Below are 16,565 nucleotides of genomic sequence, written 5' to 3'. Positions count from 1 at the left end.
ATTTTTTGGCTTTATTTCAGTGACTTAAGTTTTTTGTTTTTTCAATAACCGCGCATAAACGTTATTCCTTCAAAAATACAAACATGTACATACATGTTCCTCACATATTATTGTAGCCTAGTTTGTGCTGAATACAGTGTAATAACACTTTTTCCATTAATATGTTTATGAACAACTGAAAAAAGCACAAATGTCAGGGCATGTCAAAACTTCTCCAGGGCCCCAAAAATCCTCAGATCCCTGGGATGGGGGATCCCTGGGATGGGGGATGGGAAAACTTCGTGGGTGGCCTGTGGGGGAGGAGAACGTCGTGGGTGGCCCCAGAGGTCACAGGGGTCAGAAAGGTCAGAGGTCACAATCCATCAAATTTGACAGGTGGTCCAGGGTATCACTACTGTCAGAAATTTCCGTAAATGGCGGAGAAAGAGTTAAAAATACACAATTAAAACTGTATATGACTTAATAAATCAGACTTCATATTGTGTGTCATTTTGGGTGGGCGATATGACCAAAATTTTCAAGATATAATACATTTTAATTCAAATAACGATAACAGTAATGATATATCCCAATATAGATATTTTAGCTATTTAATTTTTGTTATTATAAATAACAAAGAAGCAAATTACACACAATAGGACAAATACAACAGGTCATAGACAGAAATTAAATTAAGTATAATCGAGTGGGATTGGCTCATCTTTCAGGACGGTCAAAGGTCATCATATAGATCACATGGGTCGCTCATCTGATCAGAGTGTTTGACGTCCTCTATTGAAACACTTCATCACTGACTTTCTTTGCTCTGATGAAAGTGAAGTTTATTAATATATTGTCTTATTTGTGTTCATTACAGCACTGAGAGCAGCAGTGGGACGATCACATGACAGATATAGAAAGAAAACACTGACATTATTCACCACAACACTACATGATGAATTCAGAGCACATGTTATCTGGATTGAACTGATGATGATTTGACTTAAACCTTCTCCTGAACAGGATTGAATTTACAGAAGTGAATGATCTGACAACTCTGAGAAAAGATAAAACAACAAGGTTTATTTAAAGTAAACTGGATTAGATTATAATAATTATGCTCACTTTCACTGATCAAGAGTTTACAGTATGATCACATGATCTGGGTTTATATATTCCACATTTATTAATAAAGTGACATTTATCAATTTTGCAAAAAAGACATTTTTTTATTGAGTGGTACATTTTAATGAATCATTTCAATGGAAGGTAATTTTGATAGTAATAATAAAAATTATTAATGTGACACTACAATAAGAACTGAATGACTGATTTCCTTCAACACAAATAGAGCTTGAGAACAACAAATACACATCACTCATCATGACTCTCTCTCTCTCTCTCTCACACACACACACACACAAACTGATCTCACTGTCTATATGAGGAATGATTACACACATTTATTCTGACATGTTATTTCACTGACAGAAGTTCAGCTGTAGTATTAATGTAATGAAGAGAAAATAAGAGACTCTATAACATCTCACTGTTACTGATTCATCATGAGCTCAAAGCATTATGGGTAGAATCTCTCTACAGTCTATTCTGATTCATCAACACAGTTTCACTGATGATCCAGGACTAACAATAAACCCAGGATAGAGCGGTTGAGTGAATGTGGTATGGACGGTGTGGATAAAGCTCATTGTGTCTCCAAAGACGCTGTAGAAGAACAGAATTCCTGCACTGTGATCCACATACACTCCTATTCTACTGTGATCCACATACACTCCTATTCTACTGCTGATGGACTTTACTGGGAGTTTAGTCTCTATCTTATTGTGTATGAATGAGTAACTGGAGGAAGAGCAGTACAAACTCCAGGACTGATCATTACGTCCAAACCAACACTCATCACTCGATCCCTTCCTTCTGATGCTCTTATATGACACTGATACATGCACACATTCTCCACTCCACTCAATCTCCCAGTAACAGCGTCCACACACACTCTCTCTACACAACACCTGAGGATACACATCATCAAATCTGTCTGGATGATCAGGATACGGCTGCTCTGTGTCAGTGACAGTAATCACTCTGTTCCTCTCAGACAGACGGAGGCGTTTATTCACTGTGTTCAGATCCAGATTGAGCTGATGGGAATCTGATGGAGATAAAACACATCTGGATCAGGAATTATGAATCTGATCTTTTAATGTTTCTGAACTCTTCATGTTCAATATATCATCAGTGTTTCAGTACAGTTTACCAGATACCATGTGTTTTTTGGGTCAGTCTAATCAGTCTTCCCTGAATATTAATGTTGGTTATTATTCTGTGTTTATTATAATTTAAATGCCTATTTTTATATTTACACCATTCAAATGTTTGAGGTCAGTGTGATTCTCTTTTAAAAGAAACTGATACTTTAATTCAGCAAGGGTTCATTAAATTGACTCAACAGTAAGTGTAATAAATTGATTTATAAATTTTTTTAAGCATTGTAGGTCTACTGTTGGTGCTTTTCAGTGCTGTAGACTTGAGCTTTTTTTAAAGAGACAAAATCCTGTTTAGGATAAAATCATACTTGTAATTTTCCAGAGGAGGTTTTAGTTTGTTCTTTCCTGAAACTCTTGAAAAGTTTTTCTTTTCTACTGTAATTTTACCTCTAAATCTTGGATGTTTTTAATTGGCTTTCAGTGAAAAATAATCATATTTATTCATTAGTTTTAGAAGATTTCCTGTTTTTGAAGAATATGTTAAATCCCCAGTTCAAAGATTTACATCTTTGTTAAAGTCACGAGTAATAAATTTGCATCAAACTCAAGCATTATGATGGCGATTTATTCACGGTGGAGGAGCAAGTTTTGCAGGAGCGCGCACGTTGCTCACACGGTTGGTTGCATGAATGTCTGCTGTTAATAAAATGGAACATGCTTGGAATAATGAGAATAAAATTATTTTTAATGTAGCAATATCCTATTTATTATTTGATTATTTAAATATCATGTTTAAAAGCACTAAGACAGACACTAAATAGTTACATTTGTTTTGTCTTGCATTTTATCTCAAATTGTCATTTTAAAAATGGGGAATCTAGTGGAAATAAGTTAATGCTGCCTCTAATTTACAGGTAATCATGAAGCTGCTTGGTTTATATTTTTCATGTAATACAATAGGCTACATATTTGAAAAGGTAGGCTAATGCACACCTGTTGCTGCCAGAATAACTTAGAGATGTGGATTCGGATGGCAATTAAATTACCACACGACCTTGGTGTTTGTCAAAAAATTGTGGGTAATTTGGCTGGGGATTTTTACGCGGGTGGTCGGAGAAAAACACAGACATTCTGGATTCAGATGGCAATAAAATCACAGACTACCATCTATAAATGGAACATACCTTGTGTCCCCCTAAAAAACAACTACCGGCCAAGTAGGGCTTATAGTTATGCTCTCTGTCCTTCTTTGTAAATGTGGAAAATGTGCATTAAAATAAAAATAATAATAAAATGCAAATGCATTTGAAACGTTGAGTAGAATGTTGTTAATGTTGCAGATCATTTTCTTAGTAATTACAAGTTTCATCTTGTAAATCTTTGGCATATACAAATGCCACCCAAGAACACCTCGCTAACCCCCCCCCCCCCCTACACGAAGAACATGACCACACTTTGAGTTTTTCTGTTTGTTGTCTTAGTGACTTACATTGTAGGAAGCCATTCCTGGTTCTGGGAACAATGTTGGTGGAAGTGACTGTGAAAATCAACAGACATGAAGATCATGATTATCATGTCAAGAGAAAATGATCCCTGCATCCGTTCCTCAGACATTTCTAATATGATCTTCTACATGATATGAGATGATGGATTATCATTTCTGAGAGCAGATGAATCTCCAGGACTTTACCTCTGTCAGAGATCTTTTTCAGCTCCTCTTTGCAGAAATCCTCCAGTTTTTCTCTCAGCTGAAGGATAGATTCTCTCACAACAGCAAAAGAATAGGGAGAACTGAGGAGAATGTCATTTACGTATATAGATACAGGATGAGCTGAGAGAGACTGGAAACTCTACAGAAAACAGAAATCAAAGCTAATCACCTCCACACTTCAGCCAATATCCTGCACTACTGTCAGATTTGAGCAGCTCTTGTTGATCTTTAGTAACTCTCCTCAATCCAGCACTTTCACAGCATCAGCTTCATTCTTCTCATGTTCATTGTATCAAGTTAGAGCTGTAAGATTTAGTGTTTGACACTTACACTATATGTGAACTTTCTAGGAAAACACTTGGATGATCAAACATCTGCCAATAACATAAATGTAACAGATCAAGAGCATCAATGGAGTCACATGACAGGGTTGAGTAGATTTGATCAGGAAAAGCAGTTCAAAGGCAACGAGTAGATTGATCATTATTTATAACTTTTGAGCAGTTAGTGGCTCTGAAATTCACAAGGACTCTTAGGACACGATCCCAAGGTCAGGTTTTGTGGTTTAAATACACTGAAGCATCGCTAATATACAGCCTCACTTCCTGTTTCAGGACTTCACTGTCAAATTCGTTAATGTGTTACTGAAAATTATTATAGAAGGTTTCAGCAGGACTGAAGATTATATGATTTTGGTAAACATTAACCAAAATGTGTTATCAAGTCAGAGATTGTAAAAAGATAAGTAAAGAGATGATGGGTAAAAAAAAAAAAAAAATAGCTGGTGGAAACTTCAACTAAAATAGGTTAAATATTAATTAAATTTTGAGCTGTTGATGTCTGGAAGCTCAATATATCTTTCAGAAAAATGTTTCCTAAGAGATTTCCAGAGCTGAACTGCATTTGTAAGTGCGTCTCTTTCAAAAGAAGAAGATCAAATGAGAGTCTGACTGATGATTATATAATAACCGAACACACAGATCAACACTTCAGTCAACGGCTCATTCTGCTCTCATGAAATGTTTCTCTGTGAGTCTCTTGCTCAAGTCCACTATGATCCTGTTCTTCTAAATCTCTGTTACCTGCAGGAAATGGATGTGATCCTGTGTGTGTGAAAGCTGCTCCAGCTCAGCGTCTCTCCTCCTCAGATCATTGATCTCCTGCTCCAGTCGCTCCAGTCGTTCTTCAGCTTGACTCACTGCAGTCTTTTCCTGATCTCTGATCCGCTGTGTGGCCTCAGAGCGGCTTCTCTCAATGGAGCGGATGAGCTCAGTGAAGATCCTCTCACTGTCCTCCACTGCTGTCTGTGCAGAGCGCTGTTAGGACACACATCACAATCACACAGTGGCTTCAGTGAGTCCTGACTGAGACTTCTCAAACTTATCTTCTTCTTCAGACTCACCTTATGAGACTCCACAGCCTCTCTCAGCTGCTGAAGATCTTTCTCTCTCTGCTGGATCCTCTGCTGGAACCACCTCTGCGTCTCCTTCAGCTGGTGCTAAAGGACAAACCAATAACCGGAGAAACATCACATAAATCATCAAGTCAACAGATATGAATCCAGTATCAGTGAAGTGCTGAGATTGAGGGGTTAAAATACTTTCATTGTTTACTCATCCTCATGTCTTTCCAAACTTGCATGATTTTATCTTGCATAACACTTATTTTGAATAAGTACTTATATTTGAATAAGTAATTACTTCACGACTGCTAAAAAAGTACAATCTATATAGTATGAATGTAATCTGGACATATTACATTCACCATGTTGTCATTATCACATGATCTACCAGCATCAGTTGTGTTGCTTCACTGCCATAAATCCTCTCCAGTGGCCTCATGGGATAAAGTCCATCGACTGCACTACTTTTTGCCTACTCTTTTATGATTACTGTGAATTACAACATACTCCTTCCCTTTTCTGGCCTTCCTAATGCAGATTAACTTGATGGTTAAAATTAACTTTTAACACTATTCCTCAACAGTTCACAACATCAATCTTTTATTGTGTTCTCACCATTTTTATAATGACTGCTATATATGGAGTTATATATGGAGACTAATCATCATTACAAGCATTATAAAGTAAACTAAAACAGTGTTCAGACAGAGAGAGGGTGTAAACGGGCATTAAATATGTAAATGTATTCTAGTAGACCCCATAAACAAAATGATGAACCTGTAAATGATCATAATGGGACTCTTTAAGTTCATACCTGTTTCTCTGTCCTCTGTGCTGCAGCTGATACAGTGTCGTGGTTTTTATGTTCATCCATCGTACACAGCACACATATACACTTCTGATCAGTGCGGCAGAAAACCTCAAGGATCTTGTCGTGTTTTGGGCAGATCATCTCCTGCAGTCGTCCAGTGGCTTCAGTCAGATTGTGTCTCTTTCCTTTAAACAAACTCTCATGTTGTTCAAGGTGATTCTGACAGTAAGAGTTCAGACACACCAGACAGGACTTGACGGCTTTGTGTTTTCTTCCAGTACAGACGTCACACTGCACATCTCCAGCTCCAGCGTAACAGTCAGCAGGAAGTTTAGTCTTCTTCAGTTTCTCCACCATTTCAGCCAGAATGGTGTTTTTAGCTAAAGCAGGTCTTGGACTGAAGGTCTGTCTGCACTGAGGACAGCTGTAGACTCTCTTCTGATCCTCCTGATCCCAGCAGCCTGTAATACAGATCTTACAGTAACTGTGTCCACAGGAAGTGGTCACTGGATCCTTCAGGAGATCCAGACACACTGAACACATGAACTCATCCTGAGAAAATCTGGCTTCTGCCATTTTACTGCATGAATACAGAGACACAAACATACAACAGCTCAACTACACTTCAGTTTCTCTTTCTCTGAACTTATGTGATTCCTGTTTCCTGGTTCTGTGTTTAAGTGACGTGTGCAAAACAGGTGTGTCTGTAAAGCAGAGTGAATGTACTGTTACTTGTACTGTTTTGAAGGGGAGAAAATGCAATGTGCAATATGGCTGAATAAGTCCCGCCTTCTAAATGAGAGCCAATCTGCGACTGGTAAAGTCATCGTGTCACTGCAGCGGCTGTTAGAAGCTCCGGTTCTAATAAAAAATGCCGTTTTTTCATAATTCAAGCGTTTAGAAACAAAATGTATGAGAGTTGTTGTCAGATTTCATTGGTGATTTCAAATATGACATTTAATTAAAAGCTTGGCAAACAGCTTTGTAGAATTTGATGTTTCCCCATTCAAAGAGATAGGCTCTGTGCTTGGATGCCCGAGAGGCGTTTTAAAGATGGACGCTGAGTGAAATGCCTTGTCTTAAAGGGATTTTGTATATCCAAAGCATGTACATGGAGAGCCGTGTTATACCATAGCCAGGCGCTAGTTGTCATATTTTAATTGGCATTCAATGTTCATCTTCAGTTATTAGATTTGTTGTTAAAGTTAGAAAAACATAGTTGTGACCATATTAGTACACCTGATTACAGTAGCTAGTTCAACTAGATAACATGGCTAGCTTGTATAAAACAAGGTTGTTCCTTTGTTAATTCAGTCATTAAGTTACACAGACTGTTTTCATAGACATGTAGGATATGCAGCATAAATGTGGACGATCCCAGTAAAAAGAAAGCATAACTGCAGATTACTTATAACTGAAAGTAGAATTGCTAATTGCAGTTTTAAAATTGAATGTCAGGCTGACATTGTGAAACAACTGGAGACTGACTTTTGACCAAAAAACCGAAGTCATGTTTTTAATTGATGTTATTTAGAATACAGTGAAAAGTGATAATCCAGTGACACGTACACTGCTGCTTTGGTGCCACATTGAACTTTAATCTAACAGACTATTGAGTTGTGTGTAAAGTAATGTATACACCTGAAACCAGAATATCTTTTTGTAAATAGTATTTTTGGAAATAGTATTTTAATTTTAAACAATCTCACTTTTTTCTCTTTCTCTTTTAGAAGGTGATAGAGAAGTCTAAAGAAAGACTTATTCCTAGATAAAGTAAGTTTCAAGTTCCAGCTGAGACCACAAAACAGGCAAAATAGACCCTCCATATCTATTGAAGCTGAAGCCACACTGGGTGGTGGGACATTTGTAGAAGCAAAGGTCAGACCAGGCTCCTCCATGGCAACGATCAAGGTGTTTGGTGGGGGTCTGCTTGTTGTAGGTCTAGATGTTTCTTGTCCTTGATGGGTTTTTTTTTTTTTTGCCTGTTTCGTCTGCCTTTTGCTTCCAAGATGCCAATCATCACACAGCATTTTTTTTTTCTTTGAGCACAGATCTGCTTTGCTGCAATTCTCAACCTCAGCCTGATGTATCTGTTTGTTTTGTTTTTTACACAACATGGCATGAAGGAAGCCTGCTGTCCAAGTGCCTACCCTTTCTCCTGGTTTAGAACAGCACCTCGATTTGGCGGACTACATCGAAGGCCTCTGGTGACAGCCGCAAAGTACACCTTGCTTGAACTCCTTTAACTTCAGTAAAACACTGTGCTTTCCTAAAGGACTATCATCATTTTCTTTAACTGCACTTTGGCAATCATCACAAATGTTGGAATCTTTGATCACTTTATTCACAATGTAGCCTGTAAGATGGTAGAGATCACTGATCTCAGTCTCAGTCCATCAGCTCCTCCACTGTGAGGCCAGGACTGGGAAATGTCCGCTTTGTGTCCAGGAAGTCTGCCAAAAGACAAAAGTTGTCATCCTCCTGATAGCTTTCTGATTTCACTGTCACAAGAAACTGCCAAACTGATACTGAAACTCTACTGGAGTCTGGACTGGATTCCTCTGTTATTGCAGCTGAACAGGTTTTCAAGACAGTCTTGGGTAAACCTGCTGATCAACACAAACGTGTCTCTGGGCCAGCATGTCTTGTTGCATTTATAGAAATGTAGATGTTGCCATCACAAATCCTGTTTGTACAAGCTTCCAGCTACCATTTCATCCAATCTTCAGTCCACGTAAGAGTTGGATGGTGTCCTAGAGGAACTTAATAGCCTCTTGGTATTCCTCCATCTTGTGTGTGCTCAGTGCCATTACTGGGTGGTGAGAGGACATGATGTCAAACCAGTGGTCCACCTCTCCAGAAACCATGCTGTTGTCCGGTAAGGGGGAGGTCTTTGTTCCTGCTCCACCATGTATTTCAAGCCTGTGCTTGTTGCCTTGCAAAAGACAACAACACCCCCACAAACTATGACCTCAATGCTAAAACATGTAATTGAATTTACACCTCTATGACAGCATAACATTATAGAAACATAAAAGCATAATTTATGGCTGAGTTTTGTATACATGGTATCATAATGTAATAAAAAAATGAAATTATCTTTTCCCTTATTTGTATAATTTGTTGGATGAACAAAATAATCATCCAGCTTCTTCCTAAATGTTAGGAAGAATGTTATTTTGTAAGAATAATGTTATTTTGTTAGAATAAAAACTCGACCTGCTTTAAGGTTTATTTCACTTTGAAATGAAAATTAGCCCAAGCTTTTCACACCCTTAAGCCATCCTAGGTGTATATGACTTTATTCTTTCTGATGAACTTAATCACAGAAATATTAATAAATATCCTGATGCATCCGGCTATATAATGGCAGTATATAATGGATAGGGACCAACGAGTATGAGCTGAAGAAAGTGATTCCATCCTTATCCATCCATCATAAATATGTGCTCCACGTGGCTCCAAGGGGTTAATAAAGAACTTCTGAAGCAAAGCGATGCGTTTTTGTAAAAAAAAAAAAAAAATCCATATTTAACAAGTTATGAAGTGAAATATCTAGCTTCCGCACAAGCTGCCTTCTGTATTCAACATACGAATAAAGTGCAAAATTCTTGGAGATCACAAAGTTTACGCTACGTTCCTACGCCTTCCTTATTCAACTTGTGGAAAAAGTGTAACTGACGTGACTTGAATATGGAAGGCGGTCTGGCGGAAGCTAGATATTTTACAGGTTTGGAAACTTATGAGGGTGGGTAAATGATGACATAATTGATGATAATTTCATTTGTTTGAGCCATCTGTTCAAATGCAAATTAAATCTGTTTATGTCTGTTTAAGGTTGACGAAGCCTTCATTTTGAAGAAATGACACCCTGTCTTAGTTGAGAAGAGTTGTGAAATACAGCAAGGAAATTAACTTTTTCTAGGACGTCCTACAGGAAATTGAGGATAGAAGTTAAAAAAAAAAGTATGAAAAATTCCAGTGGTATGACGCTGTCAACAAGATAATCAGCATTAAATCAAGTATCCAACCAACACAGAAGAAGGTATTTTGAAGAATGGGGGTAACCAAACAGTTGGTGGACACCACTGACTTCCATAGTTTAGAAAAAAATATATACTGTGAAAGTCAGTGGTGTCCATCAACTGTTTGGTTATTCTTCAAAGTTCCACAGAAGAAAGATTCTCATAAAGGTTTGTAAAAACTTGACGGTGAGAATATAATGACAGAATTTTCATTTTTGGATGAACTATCTCTCTAACACAGCATTGTTTTCCCAAACGTTTTGATACAGTTACACTTATGTAACTTCACTGGTGTCAAAAGTATTCACATTCATTATTCAAGTAGAAGTATAGATACTAGGGTTTAAAAATACTTCTGTAGAAGTTGAAGTATCAACTCAAGCTTTTTACTCAAGTAAAAGTATAAAAGTACTGGTTTCAAAACTACTTAAAGTATAAAAGTAAATGTAATGTAGGGGGAAAAAATGCCATTAAGGACAAAAGCTTAGGCTGCGCCACAGGGGCCTATTGTGCACTCCACCTTCTCAAAAAACATTTTTCTAAAGGCCATAATGACTATAATGTTATATTAAAATGTTAATGTTGAAAAATTTGGGATGCACTAGGCTAACTGTTTCAGCCGCATATATGCCCATTGAAAATGAACGCATTTTAGTACAATGCAAATACATAAAAGCACCATATATGTTTACTAACTGAGCATTAACGTGTTTCGTGGAGTGAAAGATATGATGACTAGTTGCCTATAAGTATTGTAATGGTGCAACAAGTCATACTTCAGTTCAGAGGCATGTCATCAATGACCTTTATTGGAATGTAAAAGTACATCCAAGCTTAACTGCAGGAATCTGTGAGGGCAACAGACAAGAAAAGTTTTGGTGTACCCGGGCAGGCTTAGTAACAATCAGGGCTTGACATTAACACCCGCCAACCCGCCAAATGCGGGTAGTTTTCAGCTGTTTCAGTGCACACCGCACCGACAAACGCCAACAAACTCGTCTGTTGGAGTTTGTTGGATAGGTATGATAACCCTGTTGGCGTTGGTCGGAGTCTGTTTTTACCCGACTGAACATATTTAAATCGGCGTTGGTTTGGTCGTCTGAGCATCCAACAAACGGCAACAATCTGACCTGTTCACGAACCGTTGCCATGACGATGAGGCAAGTCCCCTGCAAAGACAGATGTTTGATCGCGCCCGCGCCTCACGCACACACAACAAAGCACTGGAAACGTGACATCGCAGCTTATTCGTTATAATATATATATATATATATATATATATATATATATATACAAGGGCGTAATTTCCACTGGGGACAGGGGGGACATGTCCCCCCCACTTTTCAAAATCCCGTTTGTGTCCCCCCCACTTTCAAATTAATTTATGATTTTTTTAACCGCACGCCGTCATGTAGGAGCAGAACACAGAGAGCCTGTGTCGATGAGCGCGTTCGCATCCAAGAACGTTGCGTGCACACTCTAAAAATAGCTCAGTGAAGGTTCTAATGAGCAGGTATGGCCGTTGCGGCACAGTCGGCGATGAAACGCCAGAAACGGCAACAGATGACTTATAGATGACAGATAATTATATTTTCTGTCTACACCTGTTGATGTTAACCTTGACTGAACTAACGTTAACATACACCAGTGTGATACCTACATTAACTAGACTGCGGCGGCCCGCCACATTCTAATTTGTCCCGCCACAGTCTCAAAATGAAACAGAAATTAGGCTTGTCGCGATATTTAAATAACGTCTGATAATTGCGCTATTTTATACGGCAAAAGTGGGAGTAATGGAACTAAAGAAATAGACTAGCACCAATTAAGTTTTCGTGCACTATATTCAAAGTCATCTGAAGCCATTCCATAGCTTCATGTGAGGGACAGAAGAATGTGTACATCGTTAACTTTTAAGTTCATGGAAACTCTTCTTCCCTCAGCTGCAGCTGTCAATCATTCTCTGTTCAGCACTCAAACAGCGCGTCGCGTTCGGTAATGACAGTCAGCACGGTAAAACTCTCCAATATGATATATTCCGATTTTAATACTGTATTATAATCGGAATATATCATATACTTGATATGCAGATAAAGGGCTGTGGATTGGCATAAACTAACTTGATCTTGCTGGAGTTTATTGCTGTTTCTAAACGATGTCATGACTGTTAGATGCAGATACACACAGGGATTCTCTTTGTGCCAAACATTTCTAATGCACAGCACAACTGCGCGCTATGACTTGATATTGCTTCAAGCGATTTTTGCTGCTGTTTTGAAGCGTTTCATATTTTTATGGTTTTGCACACTGAAAGATTATTAATAGCATATTTTGTTCTGTCGTATCTATCATATCTTGTTGCCCCATTAAAAAGCTGCACAATACATTTAAAAATAAATGTCTTTTAATCTTACATTAATATAAATGCATATAATTCTATACATATAAATATAAATCTAATCTATTTTTTCCCTTCATTTTATAGGAATACAAATAGTAATTTTAAACTTTTTGTTAACATTTGGATTTTATAAAATTACTGTGCAAAGTTTGCTGCTGAATTATATACTCACCTAGTTTATTTATTTATTTATTGGTCAGCTTATGATTATATATTTTTATTCATTTGTTGTTTTCTGGATTGTCAAAGAGTGACCATTAGTTGCACAAATACAGATGTATAGATACAGGCCCCTGCTAATAAATTAATTCAACAAAGGTAACGTCTTTTGCTCCATATTTTTAATGGTTTAAATGTGTACTCTACATGTTTGACCACTTATGAACGATCATTTAGTCTACTATATGTTGTGTATGTGACTAATGTGCCCTACCATCACCAATAAATAGATACTATTAGAGCACAAAATTGTTTACAAGAGAACAAATTTCTTCATTGATCTAGTCACTTAATTTTGCTCTCAGAATGCACCAGATTTATGCATTTAATTTTAAAATGTACAAAACTTTCCTACAGCGGGCATGTGAATAATTATAATGGGATGATCAGGTTCAGATATCTAAATCAGAGAATATCATCGGGCGTTTGGCGGGTGGATGATTTATTTTTAACAGTGGATTCAGGTACAACTCAATGCACAGACTTTTTCTTTGCTCAATTTGGATACTGGGTTGGAGCTCTTTATTTTGAACTCTCAAAGTTCACCAGATTAATGAATTTATCTTTAAAATGTACAAAATTTTCTTCCGGGGGGGCATGCCCCCAGACCCCCCTAGAGGGTGTGTGTCCCCCCCACTTTTCAAACCAAAGTTACACCCTTGTATATATATATATATATATATATATATATAAAAAAAACATATAAAAGGTACAATAGTCCGTAGTGCAATCCGTGCCATTCAGCAAGAGCACTGCTCCACTTCACCGAAAGAGAGAGATATAACCACCATGAGAGCAACGCAGGTTTACCTTCAGTTTATTTTTAAATTAACTCGTTTTGGCTTGTTTAGCTACATGGTTGTATATGACTATGGGTCACATAAATAAAAAGAGTCGCGCTAAAAAAAAAAAAAAAGTTTAAAAACCGGTGTACACTAATTTATTCAAACGTTCTCTCTACTGAACTACCTATCTTAATTTGCGGAGGACGAAGAGAAAGCACCCGTTTGATAGCCCAAATGAGCCAGTAGTGGAGAAATAATAACTTTTAAGAAATACTCTTTTTTGAGTAACACTGTCCACCTTGCTGGAGTATGACGTGATTTGTGACGTGCAGGTGCGATGGATCGCGTACAAACCAATAGGGTGTCAGAACGGTATATGTTACTTCTCATCCAACCACAATCAAATTCACTCTATCCAGATGGCACGATTTATCTGGATAGTTTTTTTTTTTTCTCAAGCCGGAATGAAAACAAGCCGAAATGAAATAGGAGTAACGAGGCTATTTTTAAAATGTAAGGAGTAGAAAGTACAGATAATTGAGTGAAAATGTAAGGAGTAGAAGTAAAAAGTCAGCTGAAAAATAATTACTCCAGTAAAGTATAGATACCCGGTATTTCTACTTAAGTAAGGTAACGAAGTATTTGTACTTCGTTACTTGACACCTCTGTGTAACTTACATATTGTGCTTTGTAAATGTTATGGTCACCATCTTTCTCACCTCCCCTGGACTCCATTTCCCAGCATTCCTCCTTTTTACTCACCTGTCAACAATCACCACTGATCACCACCAGTTGTCTCTCATCACCTGCACTGTTTATTAGGACTCTCCACACACACACACACACACACACACACACACCCACACACACACACTCACTCTCACACAGACGGAACGCAATAGAAGCGCAATAATTCTAAAATATACATTTTGCTAAAATATTTGATGTTGAACATTAAATGTGCCTTATGTACAATTTTAAACCTACAAGTAAGTGTATTTTTATGATAGTAACTGTGAATGGACTGTTGTAATGGGGTAAATCAATATACTTGAGGCCAATTGTTACTGAGTTTAGATTCATCTTACCAATTAAAATTTAGTCTGTGCATATATATTTTAATTTTTAATTTTGTGATTTTAATTTCTGCTCTTCTAATAACCATAAAAGGTACTACAGCTGCCAAACAAAACCAGAGATGCCTTGTAGGTTACACACACACACACACACACACACACACACACACACACACACACACACACACACACACACACACACACACACACACACACACACACACACACACACACACACACACACACACACACACACACACACACATATCCACATGCTAAGAAACCATGTAAGAGAAATGTGCATTTGTAGAACATCATTTTTATTTTATTTTTCTTTTAATCATATGAAGGTGCCATTGATAATCGGGGAAGGTCAAGGAAGAGGGCCAACCCAGACACTTGGAAGGGTAACATCCAGAAAAGGAAAAGAATGAGGGGCCAATCTTATCTTGGACGGAAAAAAAATTAATTTGTCATCAAAGAAGAAAGAAAAATGGGCGGCCGGTGCCAATCTGTGTCCTGCAAGAAATCAAGCAAACTACACTGCTCCGAAATTGATGAAGGGAAGAGGGAGGAAATTTTCAAGTATTTTTGGGGGAAATTGGAATGGAAAGAGAGGAGAATGTATGTGAAAACATCGGTGGAGGTGAGTGATGTCAAGCGGCGCCGGACAGAAGCGGTTCAATCTCGGAGGTCAGCATCTCTCTTTTGTTGTTTATGTGTAGATGGTAAAAGGCTCAGAGTTTGTCAAAGGATGTTCCTCTCTACACTTGGCATCAAGCAGTGGACTTTTTTAAAGTGGGTTGGGCGAAGAGGGGAAAGTCCTGAGAAGATGGCGAGAGTGAGTGTAAGGACAGAGGAGCAGGACTTCCTAAAGACCTTCCTTCTGGATCTGCCAAAAGTTCCATCGCACTACTGCAGGTCCTCCTCATCAAAGATGTACCTGGAGCCTTTCTTCAAGTCCATCAGTCATCTCCACACACAGTATAAGCAATCATGTGCAGACCACAGCATCCAGCCTCTGTCACGGCAAGTATTCACTAACACCTTCAACGATTTAAATCTTTCTCTGTTCCATCCGAAGAAAGATCAGTGTGACACTTGCTGTGCCTTCAAAGCCGGGAACATCGAGGCTGCCATGTGGGAGGAACACTGTGTTAAAAAGGACGATGCACGAGCAGAAAAGGTAAAGGACAAACAACTTGCAAACAACACCACCTTGGTTGCATGCATGGATCTGCAGGGCCTTCTCCTGTGCCCAAAGCTTCAAGCGTCTGCCCTGTACTACAAAATGAAGCTTGGTGTCCATAATTTTACCATCTACAATATGGCATCACATGAAGCAAAAAATTACCTTTGGCATGAGGGTGAAGCTGGGGTCTCTGCCAACGAGTTCGCCTCCTGCATTGTGGATTACCTTGAAGCACACCCCACTTACAATGAATTCATCCTTTGGAGTGATGGGTGTGGCTATCAAAACAGAAATCTGGTCCTGAGCAATGCCCTCTTAAAGTTTGCTACTGAGAAAAAGAAACGTGTGACACAGAAGTACCTTGAAAGAGGTCACACACAAATGGAATGTGACTCTGTGCACAGTGTGATTGAGAGGAAGTTGAGAAACCGTGACATACATGTTCCAGCTGAGTATGCTGCAGTTATTCAAGGAGCTCGTTCCAGTCTAAAACCATACGAGGTGAAGTATGTTGGTTACAGCTTTTTCCAAGACTTCAGCAAAGTCAACATCTGTAAGTCAGTCCGACCTGGTAGCAAAGTTGGAGATCCTACGGTGCATGACCTTCGAGCAGTCAGGTGTTGTTGTTTTTTAACACACTTTTTCACAAATACATGAAACATTAGCCATATCATATTAAAATATTTGGTTTCATAAATCTAAACATGCTTTTGGTTCCCTCTTATCTCTGTGACCTATG

The 16,565-nt window shown here is 38.2% G+C and overlaps 1 protein-coding gene across 1 annotated transcript; it reads right to left on the bottom strand.

The window, feature by feature from the left end:
* Positions 1 to 981: 981 nt before the first annotated feature.
* LOC137024873 (tripartite motif-containing protein 16-like) lies at positions 982 to 6,751 on the bottom strand. The gene is made up of 6 exons (XM_067392813.1): positions 6,132 to 6,751; positions 5,318 to 5,413; positions 4,998 to 5,231; positions 3,895 to 4,054; positions 3,694 to 3,741; positions 982 to 2,149 (listed from the first exon to the last, which is right to left on the bottom strand). The coding sequence occupies exons 1-6, from the start codon at positions 6,732 to 6,734 to the stop codon at positions 1,596 to 1,598; spliced, it is 1,695 nt and encodes a 564-aa protein (XP_067248914.1). The 5' UTR covers positions 6,735 to 6,751; the 3' UTR covers positions 982 to 1,595.
* Positions 6,752 to 16,565: the final 9,814 nt, after the last annotated feature.

This window comes from Chanodichthys erythropterus, chromosome 8, assembly GCF_024489055.1.
Source record: "Chanodichthys erythropterus isolate Z2021 chromosome 8, ASM2448905v1, whole genome shotgun sequence".
In the NCBI taxonomy this organism is placed as follows: Eukaryota; Metazoa; Chordata; class Actinopteri; order Cypriniformes; family Xenocyprididae; genus Chanodichthys; species Chanodichthys erythropterus.
This window is presented reverse-complemented; position numbering and strand designations above follow the sequence as displayed.